Below are 19616 nucleotides of genomic sequence, written 5' to 3'. Positions count from 1 at the left end.
GGAGGGGGAGGGGGAGAGGGAGAAGGAGAAGGAGAAGGAGAAGCAGAAGCAGAAGCAGAAGAAGAAGGAGAAGAATCATGTTGTAACAGTGTAAGCGATCCTCTTTTTGCTCTCCCTAAGTTATGTTTCTGGAACTCCGATTTTTTTAAAACATACATGGCACAGGCTTTGTAGTCAGAATGCATGCAGTTTGGAGAAGGACATTCCAGGCTGCTGAGAGGCTGTAGTCTCAGATTGCAGGACTATGTCCATCGATTTTTTTGTGTAAGACTTTTGTCTTGTTTTGGTGCAAGTTACTTTATAAATACTCACTTTGAGAAGACTCTGTAATAAAAAACAAGTACATTCGTTGTTCAGGTTAACGAAACAGACCAAGTATTAAAAGAAGTCATAATTACTTAAAGAGTTAATAAAAATTCTATATTACTTAAAACAATAAGTCATAAAACACTCTTGACGTTGTAAAGTTCAATAGGGCACACTTTTTTTTTTCTTGAGACGGAGTTTCCCTCTTGTTGCCCAGGCTGCAGTGCAATGGCGCAATCTTGGCTCACCTCAACTTCCGCCTCCCGGGTTCAAGTGATTCTCCTGCCTCAGCCTCCTGAGTAGCTGGGATTACAGGCATGCACCACCACGCCCAGCTAATTTTGTATTTTTAGTAGAGATGGGGTTTCTCCATGTTGGTCAGGCAGGTCTCAAACTCCTGACCTCAGTTGATCCACCTGCCTTGGTCTCCCACAGTGCTGGGATTACAGGCATGAGCCACCGTGCTCAGCCAATAGGGTGCTTTTTACCAACACTGAATATGAACTTGTCACCATCTTATCCTCCAGGATAATAAAGGAGAGAGTCAGCCAGTACGTGGCAGATCTTGCTCAACAAATACAGTAAGGAACAGGGTGTGGAATAATGGCAAACAGTGACCTCACTTACAAATAACCACACCAAACACTTGAAATGTCTGAAGAAATATAACACGCCATCTTTCCTCTTAATCAAAGAACTCAAGCCTCAAGAGTAAAAACAAGCTTCCCAGAAGCAAATGGTCAATAATTAATAGAGCTATGGATACTGAACATAATGCTCAATAGGTATTAAGATGGATGTGTTGAAAAACTAAGATGAATTCTTTCTGTACTATTAAAAATAAAAATGAATGGCTGTGCACAGTGGTTCACACCTGTAATCTCAGTAGTTTGTAAGGCAGAGGTAGAAGAATTTTTTGAGCCCAGGAGTTTGAGACCAGCCGGGGCAACATAGTGAGGCCTTGTCTTTATGAAAAACAAAAAAGTAGCTGAGTGTAGTGGTGCATGCCTATAGTCCCAGCTACTTGGGAGGCTGAGGTGGGAGGATCACTTGAGCCCAGGAGTTCGAGGCTACAGTGATCTGTGACTGTGTCACTTCACTCCAGTCAGGACAACAGAGTAAGACTCTGTCTCAAAAAATAAATAAAATAAAATATTATAATAAATAAAAACTAATATAGTACTTTGAACATCTAGTTATGGAGAAAGTTCTAAATTATTCAAAGTTTAAGATATGCCAAAATGGAGTAATTTTAAGTTTGAATTTTGACTTATTTTCAAAAAGTTTTAAAAAGTGATCTCAAAAAGGACCAGCTGCTTATGCAAAAGTCCAAGCATTTTAGGGTCAACATTTTTTGGATCTGGAAGAATAAAAGTTGATATTATTTGGTATGTTATTTGTTTGTTATATCAAATGGACTATCAAACTTTTTGACAAATAAGAAAATGTAAAACCCCAAAAGTCATGACTTCCGCTATTCATTTGAATAAAGAGGAAGAGCAAAACATGTATTACCCTCTTGCTTATCTGTAACCTTGGTACTTCTATGGGTGTTTTCACATCATTTTTGGGTTACTCATTTCTCATTACGAGAAGCATCATGTGATAAGAGCATCAGTTGCTGCATCACAATTGACCAAGCCTCCAGTAAACACAGATGGCTGCCCGTGCCTCACCTGGGGCATCCTCAGGACCTTCAGGAGCCTCTGCGTCCTGGAGCCTCGCTGCATCCTGGGGACCTTCCGGGTCTCGTGGGGACTGAGATGACACTGACGCCCTGGAGATCTTCGGGGTCCTCTTGCCTGAGTCAGCTCGCTGCTGCTGCAACCACTCATCCTTATAACCATTGCTAATGAGTTTGGAAAAATTGGTAGGTGAACTGTTTTTTTGACCAGGCCTTAAAAAGAGTAAAAGTAATGTGAAACTTAAGCACAAGGGTTAATGATAAAGCACAAGCAGTATTCCATGAACACACTAAATAGGAGGTGTCACTGTCCCTTCAAACCTAACAAACCTCTCTCTCTCTGCCTCTCCCTCTCTCTTTCTCCCTCTATCTCTCTCTGCCCTTTTGTATCTCCCTCTGCTTCTCTGTCTGTCTCCCTGTCTCCATTTTTAAGCATAACAAGTGCATGTCAAAGCATCCCTTGTACAGGGATGAGAGCATGTTTAGTTCAGCTTTCAAAATCTTTCTTTGTGATAGTCAATTAAGAATTAGTAATAATTCTAGTATTTCACTGGGAAGCCTTCCTAAGAAAACACCACCCCCTTCCTTCATAGCAATGGATTGCTCAGAACTACCTTCAAAAACAAAACAAAACAACAACAAAAAAACTGCTGGGTGCGGTGGCTCACGCCTATAATCCTAGCACTTTGGGAGGCCAAGGCAGGCAGCCACGAGGTCAAGAGATCGAGGCCATCCTGGCCAAACTGGTGAAACCCTGTCTCTAAAAAAAATACAAAAATTAGCTAGACATGGTGGCTCACACCTGTAGTCCGAGCTACTCAGAAGGCTGAGGCAGGAGAATCGCTTGAACCTGAGAGGCGGAGGTTGCAGTGAGCCGAGATCGCACCACTGCACTCCAGCTTGGGCAACAGAGGGAGACTCAGTCGCAAAAAGAAAAAAGGAAAAAAGAGAAAGGAATGAAAAAGAAAGAAAGAAAGAAAGAAAGAAAGAGAGAGAGAGAGAGAGAGAGAGAGGGACGGAGGGAGGAAGAAAGAGAACAAGAGAGAAAGAAAGGAAAGAAAAGAAAGAAGGAAGGAAGGAAGGAAGGAAGGAAGGAAGGAAGGGGGGAGGCAGGGAGGGAAGGGAGGGAAGGAACCGAAGGAAGGGAGGAAGGAAGGGAGGAAGGAAGGGGGCTGGGCACAGTAGCTCATACCTGTAATCCCAGCACTTTGGGAGGCCGAGGCGGGCAGATCACTAGAGGTCAGGAATTCGAGACCACTCTGGCCAACATGGTGAAACCCCACCTCTACTAAAAATACAAAAAATTAGCCGGGTGTGATGGCGGATGCCTGTATTCCCAGCTACTCAGGAGGCTGAGGCAGGAGAATGGTGTGAACCCTCCCGGGAGGGGAGGTGGAGCTTGCAGTGAGCCAAGATAGCACCACTGCACTCCAGCCTGGGGGACAGAGCAAGACTCTGTCTCAAAAAAAGAAGCCAGCTGTGGTGGCAGGCACCTATAGTCCTGCTACTTGGGAGGCTGAGGCAGGAGAATCACTTGAACCTGGAAGGTGGAGGCTGCAGTGAGCTGAGTTCATACCACTGCACTCCAGCCTGGGCAACAGAGCAAGACTCCATCTCAAAAAAAAAAAAAGAAATGATTACTTTCTTATTGGTTCTTTCTTGTCCTTATCAATGGTTACCTGCTGCTATTTTACTCTGTTACGCAGGTTTGTCTCCAGTCATTTCTTGACGTTAGCTTAGCCTTTCACCATCTACTGCATCTTCACATATCTTACCCTGACCCACACTGAAGAGTGACAGGGCAGTTTGACACGGTAGAGGTAGTGTGAGCTTTCAGCTCGATCAGTAGCAACCCAACACCTGTTCTCTCTGAGCCTCCGTCTCAGCACTTTGAGAGACAGAGGCAGGTGGATTGTTTGAGTGCAGGAGTTTGACACCAGCCTGGGCAACATAATGAGACCTCATCTCTACAAAAAATAAAAAATTAGCTGGGTGTGGTGGCGTATGCGTATAGCCCCAGCTACTTGTGAGGCTGAGGTGGGAGGATTTCTTGCACCCAATCACTTTGTTATCAAGGCCATTCCTAATGCTTCATTTTCTCTCTCTTGCACATCTATAAATACATGTCTAGGTATACCTATATACTTACATATATATAAACACATACGAATACATGTATATTCCCCTCTCTATCAGTCTAGCTTGGTGCTGTCATGGCATTTGTCACAATGCAATGTATCTGATTATTTTTTCCCCATTGGACAAGAAGCTGTTTGAAGAATTAGTCAGGTAATTAATAACATTTATCCTAGCATTAAACTTGGATTCTGGGAGAGTAAGAAGACACCTAAGGCCTCAGGGATTGCACTCTCCAGCTGGAGGATCAGCAAATGTCAGTGTGCCTGCTATATCTTCCAACTGGAAACAGAGCCAGCACGCTTACAAGGCACAGACACCTCAGTTCAGGCCTTGGACACAGAAACGTCAGGACCTAGTGGCCCCTACATGCAGGACAAGCAGCCCCAGCTAACTATGGTGAAGGTGGTGTCTTGGAGGGGGTGGGTGCTTCAGGCAGGACACAGCCTGATGGAGAAGCAGGGCCTCCACACTGCCAACCTGCAGCAAGCATGACATGGAAGGGCAGATGTATTCAACAGCGGCAAAATGACATTAGGAAGGAACAGAAACCACAGTGAGGGGGCAACAGGCACAGCCAGGCCAGGCCGCAGACAGGGCTTCGAGAAGTTATGTGGATGCTGTCACTGGCGCAGTCATCACTGGATGAAAGACGGAAGGCCAAACCCAAACCCAGTCCAGACAGTGCGGGCGTAGCTCAAGCACTTACATGGGGGGGAAGGACAGTCTACTTCCTGTAGGGTCCTTAGGGCCAAGTTGGGTGTCTGCTTTGCTCAGATACTTTGAGTCAATGGCCGGTAGCCTCAGCTGTGTGAGGAAACACACAAAACCCTGAGTTAGTGGAAAGCATTCAACAACTAGAAGAAAACTCACCAATGGTAGCAAAGATACAAAGCTTGTAGGGCTGGACTTTCAATGTGGTCACTGTAAATGGTCACAATAAAATATAATTCAGCAATCATCTCATTCAACAAAATAGTTATGTAAAAGGGACTATCTGTAACTCAAAAGCAGTTGCTATGTTTGAGTAAAGATGCCATCTGCTCAGGAGAAAAAACAATGAACAACTAACAGCCTGGTCCTGAAGGAATTTCCCACACCCGGATGAAAACATATGTTCACAGAAGCACCTGTATGCTTTTGTAATAATCACCCAGAACTGGAAGCAACCCAGATGTCCACCAACAAATGAATAGATAAACAAATTGTATCATGATCAGCCAATGAAACTCAGCAACAGAAATGAATGAACTACTGATACTCGGAACAGCACGGCCACGCGTATGTAATGTAGATGCGTAATGTAAATGCATTACACCACACTGGAGAAGTCAAGCAGGAAAGACTCCACGCCATATGATTCCATTGATTTCACATTCTGGAAAAGGAAGTGTAAGAATTAAAGAAAGAGGAAAGAAACACGAAATGCGGCTTGACAGTCAAAGACAGGTTTTCTTTAGTTAAAACCTGAGAGGCGCTCCTGGCCAATTGTGGTCAGGAGCGCTTTTTCTTACAGACTAAAAGTATATATTGGTTTTAGGGTGAGGGGGTTTATGAGAAGCTTGGAATGTCCATGTGTGTGGAGAAGTTCATGGCGGGGTTGGAAACTCTCTGGGAGGAGGGGAGGTTATCTCGGGGCAGACATCTTTCAGCCCGGAGGGCGGTTAACTCGGGTCTGGCATCTTCCTGGCTGGAGGGAGCTTATTTAGGGGCCACCATGTCTCTGGTCAGGGAGGAGTTTGAATGTTTCTGGTTGGAGATGTTACCTGTGGTTCATGGTCGTGTTGACCTTAGCCGTTAGGCTAATGCCCCTTGGATTTAGGCGGTTTTTATTAAGGTGAACTTTTAGAATGAGAGGCTTGTCCAAGAAGGCGATGCTCCTGCTCTGTCCGGAAGAACTATAAAGACTGAAAACAGATCAGGACTTACAAGGGTCTGGTGAGGGGCTGACCACAAAAAGGTGTAGAAATGCCGGGGGAAACAGGACTGCTATGTTCCTTGACGGCTGTGGTGGTACACAAGGGACACCTTAGTCAAAACCTGGAGGGCAATTCTCTATAAAAGGTGGGTTTCACTCTATGTAAATTATTTCTTATTAAAAGAAATATAAATAAATGCTACAGGAAAACTGGAAAAAACCAAACCAAGCAAACAAAATCCATGGAGGTATTGCTAACAATTACAGGAAGAAAAGATGGCTATTCAAAAAAAGGAAACAAGATCGCCCGATCACCCTGTAGGTGAGCAAGACCCCCATGAATGCTGGTAACCAACAGGCAACACATGTGCCCCAAGTCTTGTCAAGCGTCCACCACGTGCCCCATGTGGGGCCAGGGCACAGTTGAGGAAGCACTTTGTCGGCTGGCCCATGCCCAGGACGTGATCATCACTCATAGGTGACCTTCGTACCAAAGTGGTGATTGTGTTGTCTTATTAGGGCAATCGGAGCCCATGCCGATGCGGTGCTCATCCCCTGCACCTTACCCAACACCATGTCCCTCTACCTGTTAAATATTCAGCATGTGTATCTTTAACCACCACCACTTGTCACCCTATCTCCTTCCCCACAGTGAGGGGCTGGCTTCAGGAAGTTTGTGCAGCCCCTAGCACACCTTTTGTAAATGGGTACTAACTTAGAAACCCCACTTGATTTGAGAGTGATATAGCATTTAGCATTTTAAGATTTCTGTAGATATGAGCTATAACCATGGTTAATATCCAAAGGTTCATTTGTCACTAGAGGCTATAACTCAGTGTAATTGGCCACTTGCACAACATTAAGAGATAGATCTGATTCTTAACATGGTCCATTTTGGCTGAGTGTCTACGGTAGTATGCACCTGTAGACCCAGCTGCTCAGGAGGCTGTGGCAGAGGAGCCCTTGAGCCCAGGAGTTCGAGGGTGGAGTGAGCTATAATAATGCCACTGCACTCCAGCCTGAGTGACAGAGCGAGAACTTCTCTCTAATTAAAAAAAAATAAAAAACAAAAACAACAATAAAAGATCCAGTGCCTTTGCATGGATCATGGAAACAACCCAAAATCCGAATCACAGCTGGACATGGAGATCTTAAAGAAAAACATGTGGCCCATTGCAGCCAGTTGACATTCTACTTGGTGTTCAGCTACTCAAGTCCCCAAAATAAACTGAGGGGTTTCCCTTCAAACCAAGATGCTGAGGCAACAGTCTAGGAATCAGGCATAGATAGTTCATAACAACTGCCGCCTATGCTGAGGCACATCCAGTCTCTTCACTGTTCAAAATGATCACCCGTCAAGTGACAACGGTGTTCACTCTTATTCTCAGTATCAAACACTACAGTTATTTGTAATGTGAACTTCACTGTTTCACTCACAAACCCCAAAGTTGCAAGAACTGAGACTAATCTGAGACCTGGTGCTGAAGCCCCGGGCAACACTGAGCCCTTAGCGGAGCTGCAGGCCTGGCTCTTGTTTCTTCCAGGCACAAGGAAAGGGGATAGAAGGGCCTCTGATCAAGACTTCCCAACAACAGAGCCACCAATTCAAGATTGCTTCCAACTTTCTTCATTGCATTCTTAAAATACACATCCTCTGAGAAGGCTTCGCTGCACGGCCAGTCACTCCTTTGCGATCAAATACACCACCAGGACTTCACATAGAAGAAGAGAATTCATCTTCTCTTCCTTTATTATCAACAAAGAGTATTCCAGAAAACGCTTAATACTTAAATAAATGAAAACATTCAGAAATGGGATGACTAAATATAAAATTCCTTTTCTGTATTTGCCAGATCAGAAGTGCTAAGCCAGTTTTCCTCTAGATAAGCATTAACTATCTATAAATCATTTAGCAAAAAGGAATCTTACCTCTTAAAGTCATTATTCATAAAAAGAAAAAGAAAGACCACAGTATGGTGGCTGCTTGCCTTTTAGTAGATCCAAACTTAAAACACAGAGCACGTGGCATCGGCCACAGGCAACATAAGATGCCACCAGCAGCTAACATCACAGCACTTAATTACTTGGGGCCACAGAAGCAAAACGGATGCGGATACCATCTATTTATGGGCTCCCGTCACCTTTTTTTTCTCCTTTTTAAGTTCCTCAGCCTCTCTTTGCCAAACTGTTTTCATGTCGAAGTCGAAGGGCCCTCTTCTGGATGCATAGCTACCATTGGCCTGATCGGGGTTAAATTCTTCATGAACCATGTAATCCGGCATGGAGACAGCCCGCACTCTGCAGGGACAGACAGCAGTTATAGCCCGGTGCTCAGAGCCATTTCAGCTCCCTCCCTTCCTTCCATCTCCATTGCTGGCTCTCCCTCTCCCTCTCCTTCTGTCTCCCTCCCTCTCTTGCTCTCTCTCTCTTTTCCTCTTCCTCTTCTTTCCCTCTTTCTCTTTCTCTCCCTCCCTTATTCTCTTCTCTTCCGTCTCTCTTGACATCGGCACTACCCATCCTCCTTGAAAACACAGATGGGCCTTTCTTTTCTGTGCCTGCTAAACAACACACCAACCCCTGCGGGGCCTGGAGGATCAGGAGGCCCACTCAGAAATCACAAGGTCTCAACATTAGTAAAACGAGATATACTAAAATATGAAATTATAAAACATATCTTCTAAAATAATTATTTATTTTAGAATAGCATCTACCACTTTGACCCCTTAAAATAACTAAACACCCTTAAACATTTACCATTTAACATGTTCATTTAAAATAATAATAACATGCTCTGTTTCCTGTTGGATGGTCATTTTTAATGTGGGTATTTAAACTAGCAACCAGTCTTCCCATACACACAGCGCATAGAGAAGGGGCATCAAAGGCACTGGAATGCTTCAGCCTTTAGATCCCTGAAGGACCATCTGTACACATAACCAGGTTTGAACAGGGAAGAACACTGCATTCAAATTTGACGTGGCAGCACAACCCCCCCACACAGTGTCTGAGGGGCTGCAGGGACCCCCCCCCCGCCCATGTCCTGCTCCTCATTTGCACTTGTTCAGGGCTCCAGGATGCTGAGAAGAGGCCCCAGCTGCAAAGTGGGCATCAAGGGCAAGGTTGAGGAGTAGGGTCCTGGGCACCACTGCAGCAAAGCACCTAAAGGAGGTGGCTGGGGGCCTCCGAGAGAGCAAGTGAAGAGGCCAGGGAGCAGCGGTCAGAGGCTGGAAATGCAGGCTTGGAGGGTGGCTGCAGATACCCAGTAAGAGAAGCCACAAGTGTGGCTGAGTTGCTCAGGGAGCACAGGTGTGAGAAGCAGCCCCTCTCCCCAGCCCTCCCACTTCTGATACAGTCTGAGGGCAGTAAAAAGCCCACAGAGACAGATGAGCATTGAAAACAACAAAGGGAGGGACAATTTTTTTTTAAAAAAGCGTGTTAAGTTGTAGCTCCTGGGTTCCCAGATTTTCAGTGAAGGAAGCATTTCTCCTGTGCTTCCCGCTCTTCACATCCTCAGCCTGTCCCAGGACCTGGAGCAGGTGGTCTGCAGTCCAGAGGAGGACAAGGTCCCAGGAGGACAAAAAACACTAAAGGCCCCAGAAGTAGATCATCACTAGAAGGCTTGGACAATTCGTAAGGACATATGGGGTGGGAGAAGACAGCAAAGGGACAGGGGTCCCAACAGTTTGGAAGGAAAAAGCAGAAAGAAGGGACGAAAAAGGCCATGTGGAAGTGTGGATATGGGAGGAAGGGGCATGCCTGAGGTAATGCTCTCCAGGAGCACCCCAGAGACATGAAGTGCTCCCAACTCCCCCCCAAGAATGAACCGTTGGCTCAGGGCACCCAGCTAGAACAGGAGCCGCCCTGAGCTGCAAGAAAGTGCACAGCTGCTTAGAGTCCAGGAGCTGCAGGACCACTGGGCACCCCTCAGTCAGAGCTCAGGGTCAAGGGTGTTCAGGCAATCCCTCCACATCTGCCTGGGGTACTCGGGCTCTACTCTCACCTGAGGCTGCCTGCCCTGCTCTGTTCTTGCAAGCGCAAGCAGCATTGCAGGAGCGCCCCCAGTCTCCTGCTTCCCCTTCTAAGACTCTCTCTCCTTGCTCAGCTCATCCACTTTGATGTAACCTCTGTTAGCACAGAATATTCCTTTTTTTTTTTTTTTTTTTTTTGAGATAGTCTTGCTCTGTCACCCAGGCTTGAGTGTAGCAGTGCTATCTTGGCTCACTGCAACCTCTGCCTCCTGGGTTCAAGCAATTCTCCGGTCTCAGCCTTCCAGGTAGCTGGGACTACTGGCGTACACCACCACATCCAGCTAATTTTTGTAATTTTTGTAGAGATGGGGTTTCACCATATTGGTCAGGCTGGTCTCGAACTCCTGACCTCAGGTGATCCACCCACCTGGGTGTGAGCCACCCTGCATATTCATTTTAAACTACAGAGGGAACCAGAATCCTGAAGACAAAAGCCGCACTGTGACCATGGCAGAACATTCAAGTAACACCAGATAACTACTTGAAAATATATCTATGGTAGTCCTATTTTCAAGCCAAAAAAAATGGGGAAATGGCCTGAAATGATTTTTCATTTTACCTCTCAATCCAAGAGAGGTGGTTTTGGAGATAAAGTTTGCATGTCCACAAATAGAAATTTCTTAGACATTTCAAATATTATGGGAAAAATGGCTCCTCATAACTCAATACTGAACGTAGAAATTTAGGATTTCATCTATTTGTAGCTTTACCTAGTGCCTTTTGTCTTTAATGAAAACCCTTTGGGATAGGCTGCTATTTCTACGTCAGGAGGATGTAGTCAGTCCTACTGAGGGACAGGACTAGCTGGATTTCCTAGGCCGGCTAAGAATTACTAAGCCTAGCCAGGTGCAGTGGCTCAAGCCTGTAATCCCAGCACTTTGGGAGGCCGAGACGGGCGGATCACGAGGTCAGGAGATGGAGACCATCCTGGCTAACACGGTGAAACCCCGTCTCTACTAAAAACTACAAAAAACTAGCCGGGCGAGGTGGCGGCGCCTGTAGTCCCAGCTACCCGGGAGGCTGAGGCAGGAAAATGGCGTGAACCCGGGAGGCGGAGCTTGCAGTGAGCTGAGATCCGGCCACAGCACTCCAGCCTGAGTGACAGAGCGAGATTACGTCTCAAAAAAAAAAAAAAAAAGAATTACTAAGCCTAGCTGGCGAAGGTGACCGCATCCACCTTTAAACACCGGACTGGTAACTCAGCTCACACCCGACCAATCAGATAGTAAAGAGAGCTCACTAAAATAACAATGAGGCTAAAAGCAGGAGGTAATGAAATAGTCAATCATCTGTTGCCTGAGAGCACAGGGGGAGGGACAATGATCAGGATATAAATCCAGGCATCTGAGCTGACAGTGGCAAACTCCTTTGGGTCCCCTCCCATTGTATGGCAGCTGTTTGCACTGTATTAAATCTTGCAACTGCACACTCTTCAGGTTTCCAGAACCCTGGTTTTCTGACAACTTAGGCTATATCCCTCAAAGAGCAGGCTGTTGTAAAAGAGAACCTGAAGTTGTCATATCACATGCTTGCTATCAGTATGACACATTTGTATTTTTAAAATTCAAATTGGGCTATTTTTTTTTCCTGTAAAGATAAACAAAAATGTGAGTGCTTTAAGATACTTACTCTTGCTGGTTGGCTGTCGGTGGCTTGCTGTGGTGGATATACCAGTCTGGCAGGGAGTAGGCCACGGGGGAGCCTTTCCTGGTCCCAGGGGCAAAGTGCTTCAGCAGATCTCAAAGAGAAAAAGACATGGCTGTGAGACACCCCGTTGCCCCTACACAGATGCACAGCATTGCCAGTGATAGGCTCAATTTACAAGGGGAACTGTAGGTCTCCCTGGGGTTGCCTCTGGGATTCAGGGGCTAACAGAGCATCCCTGATCCTCACCTGTCTCTGCACAGGCTGACAGGTGGGCATCCTGCTTTGTGCTCAGGAAGGGACATCCTGTATACCTCCCCACATCTCACTCTTTGCAGATCTGGACAGAGCTCTTGGTCTTGAGCTGCATCTATGCAGGCCAGCATCCACCAGTTCCTGGAGGGGGCCCATCCCTCCACTGCTGAGTTCTCCAGGGGCTGCACATGAGCTGGCTCCCTCATCCTCAGCTACCCTCACACCATTCTCCTAGCTATGCAGGTTTCCAGATGGAAAGTAGGATACAAGCCCCTGAAAGGTACCTGGGAGATTTCACAGTCACCTTGGAGCCAACCCTGAGAGGCACAGAGAGTACAGGGTGCTTCTCAGAGGCCCAGGCCAGTCCCGACTCGCCCACTTGCTTTCTAGCTCCCCACACTTCCCTCCTCTGGTTTCAAAAGGCAGGGAGTGGGAAGAACTGACTTTCCTGATAATAAGGACAGCAAAATGATAACAGCGCCCATGGCAGTAGCAGACAACTTTGGCTGACCTATTACTATCAATAATAAAATTTTACCTTTTCATTTTTTTTTTTTTAACTTTTAAAGCACTTTTCATTGTTAAATGTTTCAGACTTACAGGAAACATTGCAAGAATAGTATGAGTTCCCCTGTACCCTGACCTAGGCTCCCCAGATGATATTCTACCATATTTGCTTTATGTTTTCTCTCTTTGTCTATCCCTGTCTCTCATTATTATTTTTGTTGTCATTATTGTTTTCAGAATCACTGGGCAGCATGTTGCAGACATAATGCCCAGTCATCTCCCTATACCTCAGCGGATGTTGCCAAAAGACATTCCTGACATAATCATGGCACAATGATCACATTCAGGAAACTACTATTGATGCAATTCTTTTATCTGATTTACCGACATTCAGAGTTTGTCCCCGTAATGTTCTTTTAAACAACAGCAGGAGGAGGTGAATCTAAGAAAAAATGTCTAGGTCCTGTTCTCTGAGTGTCACACCTAGTCCATGAAATTGTTTGGTCCAACATTTTTAATATTAAAGCAAAGATGTCACCATTTTGCTTCCCATTTTCTTTCTGACAATCCCCACAGGAGTAATGGCAGCCAGAGGGGAAAAAAGGTTAGTGTCTCTCAAAATCACTGACCCCAAGACTGGCTCTGAGACATTTTAGATGTGGTCTCCTGACCCTCTGAGTAATTTCTGTTGAGCTCAAATACCTTAGTTTTTAGCATGATTAAGCAGTCCTTTCTCAATTAAATCATGTATCAAAATTTGATCCTCATCAACATCACACTGAAACTCACCTATGGTCTTCATTTTCTAAAACATTTTCATACAAAGGACAAGCCGCAATGAGAATAAACAACAGGAAACAAAACCTTTTCAAAAATTAGCCAAGAATTGGTAGCGTGCAAAGACAGATTCTCTCTTAGAGGCAACTTCCTGAGATTCTCTTTGTAATAAGAATATAAAGTGGGTGAAGGAAGGTTGAATCATCGCAAAGGCATTACTCAGAAGAAATACCCTACACAGGCAATTCTGTGAATTCGGCCTATTTATTCTAACATCATAAAAATTAGCTCATCCCTGGAGAGCATGCCCATCCCTACACCTAGTTAATTAACCTAAATTTCCAAAGGCCCTAAGCTAAACATGTAGACTCTATAGTAATATTTTTATATGGAAGAAATTAGGAACAAATGTCCCCCTCACCACCCACGAGGCTGCCACACTGAACAGGGCAGGAGGGGGCTCACCAGGCCTGCCACCTTGTTTCGCAAGCTTCACATATTCCGAATCTGTTTCTTTTATCCAGTATCTCCGAGTCCCAGGCAGGTCCCTGCAATGTGAGTCTCCCAAATTGCTGAGACCTGGGATCTGGGACGCTGGTGGGGCATCCACGGCCTTCTCAGAGCGCTTCACTGGAACATGGTAATACCAATCTATAGAGGAGAGAGGCAGAGGGCCACGCTGTTGCTGTGTGCCAGGGTGTCTATGCAGACACCCCCATCAGGTGGAGTAGTGCAGGCCACAGAGCCTATTAGCAAGGAAGAAAATGCCCTCTTCTGAGTTCCTTATGTGAATCATAACACAAGCCATGCAATCCAGTCTCTACTTCCCACCAAGGTGCCACCACTGGCACCAACCGAGGGGAAAGCTCTGAGGGCTCAGCCTCTTTCATGGGTGCTTTAGCTTCCCAGGGAGTTACCCAAGCCTCATTAGGTCTCTGTCTCTCTCTCCTAATCCTCCATAAAAATAAGACAACTATATTTCCGGTTATGCTGGGAAATATACATTCCTGAAAAATCCCAAATCACTTAAATAAAACGTTATGGGTAAGCCTGTGGAATATATGGCTAAATGTTGACGAAGATTTGCTGAATTTAGTATGCTAAAAATACTGAAGTCTAAGTTCTGTCACAGAAATAACAGCCTGTTTGAACACATTTACCACTAGCACGAAAGTGAGAAGAGGCGGGACTGGGGAGTGGTCAAAGAGACCTGTCCACCGAGTAAGGGTGCTCGAATCAGTTCAGCAGCCCGTCTCCACACGAGCGGGTACAGTACCTTCCCTCCACCCAGACTCCCCACGTGAGAGTTCATCTCACCTTATCACTCTCCTTCTCCGACTCTCCTTGTCCCTTTCATTATTATTAATGTGTAATTACTGTTTTCAATAATAATGACTTTGCTTATACCTGAGGCCAAAGAGGGCAGTGAAAGGTGGCCAGAGGTCTAGATGGTTCCTGAAAAGTGGTGGAAACAGGTGACTACGTGTTATGGAAAAACTTCTCAGATGGAGACTCAGAGATTCTTAAGGTGACTGGGTTTGGCTCCCTTGAGAAACATCAAGTTGAAACACAGAGAGTATAGATTGTGTGGTTTCTATTGTCAGGTCCCATGAAGAAGCCAGGCACAATCGAGTGGAGGAGGAGAGCTACTCTCTGTCCTTCCTCCCTTCCTGATTGGAGCCCATGCAGAAAGGGGCTGTGGACAGAGAAGCTGAACATGGGCCTGGTGAAGCCATGAGGCTCCCTAAGGCCTTGAGCTGAGGGCATCCAGGAGAGGCCCTGCAGACTGACTTGGGACCACCCAGGAGACTCCCTGGAGTCCTACAGGGAGCTTCTGTCAAGTGAGTTGGCAAAATCCCAGGGACCTGGAGTTACCAGTGTTTGTTGATGACCCTCACAGACAGAAGAGATCCGGGGCATTCAGACAACTGGTGTTCTAGGTAACTATTTGAATCTGAAGTTGATTAACCAGAAACCCAAATATAAGACAAAAAAATCACACCTGATTGAGAACTTTAGAAACAAAACCCAGGAAGAATGTCGTATACAAAAGATGCAATTAATGTGACACAAGTGACTGGGTGTATTCAGTAGCACTTATCAGAATGTACTGTCACAGGGACAGTATGTTCAGAGTCTAACACAATACCCTCTTCTTGGGTAGATATAATGTCTAATTTTATGTGTCAACTTGGTTGGACCATGGTACCCAGATATTGGTAAAGCATTATTTTAGCTGTGTCTATGACGTTTTTTAGATGAAAATAAATGAAAAACAGTAGAATTTGAGTGACGTAGACTGTCCTCTGTAATGTGGGTGGGTTTCCTCCAGAGTAAAGCGAAAATAAAATGCTAAGCCCCACGCCCCACCATCCCCCAGCTGACTAAATGAATCCCCCTACTCAGCCAAGGGCATTCCAAAGTAAACCTGAAAAACTAATTCAGGCCATAATGGGAAGGGAGGTTGCACATGCCTCCTTCTACCCTCCTTCCTTTGGAATTCAGGTACAGCAGACCAGCATTATCATTAAAACAGAGATCTTAAGACTGAAAAAACAGACTGTGGCAATCAGAGACCAAATTGCAACCTGACTGTAGTAGAGCATCACATGACAGATAGCAGGTCCTGAAAGAAATTGAAGTATTTTACCACAAAATAGATTTCTTTGACATAGTTTGAAATGGTCATACAAAGCTGTCTCTTGTGGGGAAAATCTGCATTCTGTAGAGAATCCCCTTCCCTTTCCAGCTCTTTTCCTGATCCAGGAGAGAATTAACTGAGTCTGACACCTTTTTAGGTCTGATAAGAGATGTTTACATCTACTCTTTCTGAAGTTGGCTACCTGGAGACTTCATCTACATGACAAAAACCCTAGTCTCTGCAACTCCTTATCTTAACCCAGTCACTACTTTCTATTGATTCTGTGTCTTTGGATAATAACTTGCAACCAATTACCAATCAGAAAATCTTTAAATCCCCCTATGACCTGGAACCAACTCCCACCCACATACACACACACATACTTGGAGTTATCCCACCTTTTCAAACTGAATCAATGTATTCCTTACGTGGATTGATTGATGTCTTCCTATAACTTCTGTCTCCCTAAAATGTATAAAATCATGCTGTGACTCAACCATCTTGGGCACATGTTCTCAAGACCTCCTGGGGCTGTGTCACAGGCCTTGGCCACTCATATTCAGCTTAGAATGTACCTCTTTAAATATTTTACAGAGTTTGACTCTTTTTGTGAGCAATTAATTGAAAGTCTTAAGAAAAAAGAATGAGATTCCCCCAGAAAGAGGAAACTCTTCCTCCAGACTGCTCTGAAACTCAAACTGCAACATCAGCTCTTCCCTGGGTCTCTGGCCTGCTGGTCTGCACTGCAAATTTCGAACCTGCCAGCCTCCACAATCACGTGAGCCAATTCCTTAAAACAAATCTCTCTCTCTCTCTTTACATCTATCTATCTATCTATCTATCTATCTATGTATATATGTGTATGTATATAGAAAGGTAGACATGGATATGCTGTTGGTTATGTTGGTGTGGAGAATGCTGACTAATGCAGCAGACACACAGGAAAAGAGTAGTGAATAAATCAATTCATGTAAGCATAGGGAAATGAGAAATAACCATCCTTTAAAGCTAAAAGCTTAGACATTGAATTTTTAATGGATGGTATTTAATACAGACAATCTTTTAAGTATCTAAAGGACATTAAATAGCTGAATAAACACTATATGATTTTGTAAAGGAAAGAAAAAAATTGGAAAATGTTTAAAGAATTGCACAAAAGATCACAGAGAATCAATTTAAGAATGAATAGGAGAATTTAGCAGCTTCATAGTCTGATCATATTCAGTTCAAATATTTTCTTTTCGAGAGAAGGCATTTTATTGTTGCTTTATTTTTCCAGTCAGTGTTTTGATTACTAATTAATCCACAGAGAACAGTGTGTTGTCTACCTTCTTCTCATTACTGGAAGCTGTGAACAGGCACTGAACTCGAATCTGGTTGGCCATTTCTAAATGCAGGCAAAGGAGGCACTCAGAGAGCGAGGGCCCGAATCAGTAAGAACCAACCGTGATCACCTCATGTGCACATGCACACACACACACACACACACAGAGGGTTAAAGGGACTAAGAGTTATCACAGCTTTTATCATGCAAAACACATTATTGGCACTTGTACCATATCAATCATTTACTATCCTATAGTTTTTTTATATAGAGCCTTCCCTGCCTTCTTGTTTGCCAAATATTAGTATCCTTATTTCATCAGTGAGGAAACACAGTCTGTGACAGTCTATGAGATGAACTAAAGATCCCCCAGCTCTTCTGGTCTCTAAGGCACAAGGCAGTGTGTTATATATGCTCACATACCTGCGGCGCACAGGCTCCTGCTTTAGGCTGCTGCGGCCTCACTTAACAGCTGTGGAGTCACTTACAAAGTATGTGACCTTGGGCAAATTACTCCAAACTCTATAAAACGAGGGTAATGTTACCTTGTAGGGCTGTTACGAGGTTAAATGAGTTAGTATATATTAATATAAAGCACTTAGAACAGTGACTGGCAATTATTAGTGTTCCTTAGTGCTGTTCATACAGACAAGGCCACTAGAAGACACCAAGAAGTCACATAAAGGCTCCAGAGCCCACTGGGAAAAGGCAAATCAGCCAGGCCTTCTGTGCTGTTCCCTTTCCAATCTCCAGCATGGCCACACTATCTTCAATAGTGGTCACAACGTAGTGCTCTGGGCTAGCAGCATGTTTAGAGTATGAAGAAGGGCCCCATATGGTTCACTTCTGAGCAGATGTGCTGGCTCCAGCGTGCCGACTAGCTCCAACTCGGCTGTCCCAGCTGATCCCCACGACCCTCTTCTCTACCCTCTTACAGTCTTTCACAATTTAAAAAAAAAAACAGGAAAAAAGAAAAAAAATGACAGCATCTCAAGACTTATTCTTCCTTCCCCTCTCCTCCATTTCAAACCCTGGCACATAAGAAGACATGAACCTCACTGAATTCCTTTTCCTGTATCCAGACACTAAAACCAGAATGTATGTTTAACTTGCTTGAGGTCTAAAGTAGAAGCAAGGTCTAGGGATTCAGTGAAATACCTAGGGGATTCCGCTAGAAAAGAAACTTCCCAGGTCAACATTCAGGAACGCAGTTGTGAGAATTGTATAGGGTTGAACTATGACAATGAAAACTTCCAAGGGATCCTGTTGCTCCAGATTGAACCAAGATAGGTAGCCTTGGTTGTCTCTTGTTGAAAATAAAGAAAAACAAGACTTCCCCCACTCATATTTCTCTTTAAGTCTTGATTTCACACTCAGGCACAGGAGCAGTTTGTGGCTTTCTTTGACTTGTTAGTTTTATCAGTTGGTCCTCCATCGTTCACACCCCCCTCCAGCCCACATAGAGGACGACGGGTCCACAGCGTGTCTAGCAAGCAGAGTGCACGCACCCAGCTCTTTCTGGCCGGGACGCGCTCAGGGCGCACTCACCGCAGGGAGCGTAGCGGTGCGTGGCGCCCTGTAGTTCCTTGCTTGTGTTCCTCATGGTCAGGCGCTGCACGCTGCGGGAAAAGACAGATGCTGCCGGACCTGTTGTTCGCGGGTGCGCTGGACGCTGCCTGCTTGACCCGCTGCCAGAAGCTGCAGCTGCGAAAGCAAAATCTGTGCGCCCCCTCTGGATCGGTCTGTACGCCTCCACCTGACACGCCTGCAGGCGCCTTGCGATCGCTTAGCGCTGGCACTTCCGTGCAGGGTATACAGCAGAAGGCATGTCGACGCCAGGTAAACAGAAGGGAGCACATCACGCCAGTATACAGCAGGAACACATGCACGCCAGGTAGACAGCAGGGCAGGTCCACAAAGGGCAGCAGGCGCGTACGCACTCAGGGTACACAGCAGGGGCACATTCACGCGGGGTATTCATCAGAGACGCGTGCTTGCGGGGCACACAGCAGGGGGTACGTCACGTTGAGTATTCAGTACAAGCACGTCCACGCCAGGGACACAGTAGGTACAGAGAGGATAAACAACAGGTAACCAAGGGGCCGCGGGACTTGGGCAGGCTGGGAGATCCCGCCCTGTGCTCATCCCAACCCGGCGACAAGGTGGTCCCCTCCCTCCAGCCCCGGCGCGCACTGCCCGCACCGTGAGCTCCGCACAGTGGACAAGGCCGGGGCCTCTGTGGGCGCCCCCATTGTCCTCCAGCCCGCTCAGGCTCACCAGCTCCCCGCGGGTCTCCGTGGGTGCTGCCCGCGGCGCCCGGCGTTGGAGTTTTTACACGGCTGGCGGGCTGCAGCCAACCAAACCCAAACTCCCAGGGCGCTGCGGAACCACAACAT

The 19616-nt window shown here is 45.7% G+C and overlaps 1 protein-coding gene across 2 annotated transcripts in view; it reads right to left on the bottom strand.

Moving 5' to 3' along the window:
- Nucleotides 1–19616, bottom strand: part of C8H7orf57 (chromosome 8 C7orf57 homolog) — a 26278-nt gene extending 6662 nt beyond the window's left edge. Inside the window, exons 1-8 of one of the 2 annotated variants that reach the window (XM_023226333.1) lie at nucleotides 19498–19616; nucleotides 18769–18839; nucleotides 13721–13906; nucleotides 11702–11810; nucleotides 8186–8342; nucleotides 4836–4933; nucleotides 1983–2203; nucleotides 313–324 (exon numbers count right to left, since the gene is read on the bottom strand). In XM_023226333.1, the coding sequence (XP_023082101.1) occupies nucleotides 313–324; nucleotides 1983–2203; nucleotides 4836–4933; nucleotides 8186–8342; nucleotides 11702–11810; nucleotides 13721–13906; nucleotides 18769–18839; nucleotides 19498–19616 (973 nt within the window). The remainder of the gene's footprint in view (nucleotides 1–312; nucleotides 325–1982; nucleotides 2204–4835; nucleotides 4934–8185; nucleotides 8343–11701; nucleotides 11811–13720; nucleotides 13907–18768; nucleotides 18840–19497) is intronic. The other variant, XM_023226334.1, reaches the window with a different exon arrangement.

This window comes from Piliocolobus tephrosceles, chromosome 8 (assembly GCF_002776525.5).
Source record: "Piliocolobus tephrosceles isolate RC106 chromosome 8, ASM277652v3, whole genome shotgun sequence".
Taxonomy (NCBI): domain Eukaryota; kingdom Metazoa; phylum Chordata; class Mammalia; order Primates; family Cercopithecidae; genus Piliocolobus; species Piliocolobus tephrosceles.
The sequence above is the reverse complement of the archived record's forward strand: the minus strand, read 5'-3'. Positions and strand labels throughout refer to the sequence as shown.